Below are 1,757 nucleotides of genomic sequence, written 5' to 3'. Positions count from 1 at the left end.
TTTAGTCTGATAACATTAATATTAAATTTGATTTAAATGTTTTTGTTGACTTTTTTTTTTAATTACTGACATACATTTTAAATTATTTTTATTTTTAAGGGCAACATTATTAAAGAATACTGTAGGGCAGTCGGTAGGTTATCGGTAGGGTAAAGATATAAATAAAATTTCTCTAAATATATATATATATATATAAACAGAAGGATAAATAAAATGAACATAAACAAACTATTTTTTTAACATTTAAACCAATGTATATCTGCAGTAATATTAGTTCATTAATGTTAGACCAATATTCAAGTTGTTTTTCACTGCCTTCTTCCATATGCTGATTTGGTAGCGGTGTAGTGCAAGATGACCGCCACCGATACTTAAACTATTTTCTTCCATTTTTCAACCGATTGTGCTCAACAAAATAAATATTCAAGAAGCAAGAATATATTGAAGTTTCCTAGTTACCTATCTCGACACCAGAAGTTATAAGAATATGGATGGGCCTCACTACTTGGACTATTTGAGAAGCTGGGAGACGTAGAAACGGAACCAAAAACTGAACGTTCACGAACAGGACTTCCACCTTATAGAAATTCTTAGACATTAGACCTCGTCAAAAAAAAATTGGATAGGAAATGGATTCTCCCTGATTATGGGTCTCCTAATTCTTCACTAGGCATGAGGCTTCCACTTCTAGCTCCGACTCAAACTCCTTCGGTATGCATAACCCGTATCAAGAGTACCATCACGGCCTGCACCATATGCGAGAGGATTCGTCACCATGTAAAGAAGTACAATCATTTATAGCATAGACAAAAATGTTAAACTCCGGTAAAGCGGAAGAACTACTGCAAATCGGTAAATACGGCATACCGTAATATATATTGATGTGATGTGCGCTTGACTCAGGCCCCTCGGAGGATTATCAGGAATAGAAGAAGTAGCAAAGCTAGGAACTAGTTGGTTTGGATGGTTAGGAAGTTTATAATTGATTGGTGTCTGGTTCGTGCTATGTCGGTTATATATGGAACATTAAGGTCTTTGTAGATGATCTTGTTTACTTCAATGTAAGGAGCATTGAGGATTTTACTAAGGGTTGGATACGAGGGTAATTTGAGGGTTTAGTGGAGCCCCAAAGCTCAATTCCGTATTTCCAGATTGAGCTTTTTAGAGTCTTGTAAATCAGTCTTTTGTTGCTAGTTTAGACCGTTTGTCTAGTAAGTACTGTAATAGTCGGAATCGAGGTGTAGTTTACTGTTTTGTCAGTCTTGTGTGAAGATTCCAGGTTAGTTCTTTGTTTAATTGCAGCCCAAGGTAGCTGATCTGTTCGACAGGGGTAAGGGCAACATTATTAAAGAATACTGTAGGGCAGTCGGTAGGTTATCGGTAGGGTAAAGATGATTTAATGGGATTTGTTGGAATTTATCTTAATTTAAAAAAAAAATTAAAAAGAAAAAATAATGGTTTAAAATACTTAAATAATGTGATTGAAAGCATATTCGAGCATGATTCAGGTCATATTAACTCCTTCCACAACCGTAATATATATACAATCATAAATTTTAAAAAAATAATTGTTACAGTTAGATGAGGAGTCCTGCCCTGAACTTGGGATTGTAATACAGAATCACTTCGAGGCGATAAAGATGCGCTTAGGTCAGTGTCGCAGGGTTAGCAAACATCGCCAGAGCCTAGTGACACTTTCTAGAAGGTAATAAATTACATATAATATGTATTTAATAAGTTATTAAAATTTTAATGAT

General features: G+C 34.7%; 1 protein-coding gene across 4 annotated transcripts in view; it reads left to right on the top strand.

The window, feature by feature from the left end:
* LOC112211301 (trifunctional nucleotide phosphoesterase protein YfkN) overlaps positions 1-1,757 on the top strand; it is a 100,704-nt gene that overhangs the window by 83,675 nt on the left and 15,272 nt on the right. For all 4 annotated transcript variants that reach the window (XM_067053032.1, XM_067053031.1, XM_067053030.1 and 1 more), the window contains one exon: positions 1,578-1,705. In XM_067053032.1, the coding sequence (XP_066909133.1) occupies positions 1,578-1,705 (128 nt within the window). The remainder of the gene's footprint in view (positions 1-1,577; positions 1,706-1,757) is intronic.

The sequence above is a fragment of the Halyomorpha halys genome, unplaced genomic scaffold, assembly GCF_000696795.3.
Source record: "Halyomorpha halys isolate HHAL.00 unplaced genomic scaffold, Hhal_1.1 Scaffold68.1, whole genome shotgun sequence".
Taxonomy (NCBI): domain Eukaryota; kingdom Metazoa; phylum Arthropoda; class Insecta; order Hemiptera; family Pentatomidae; genus Halyomorpha; species Halyomorpha halys.
Note: the sequence above shows the minus strand (reverse complement) of the source record. Positions and strands in the feature narration are given on the sequence as shown.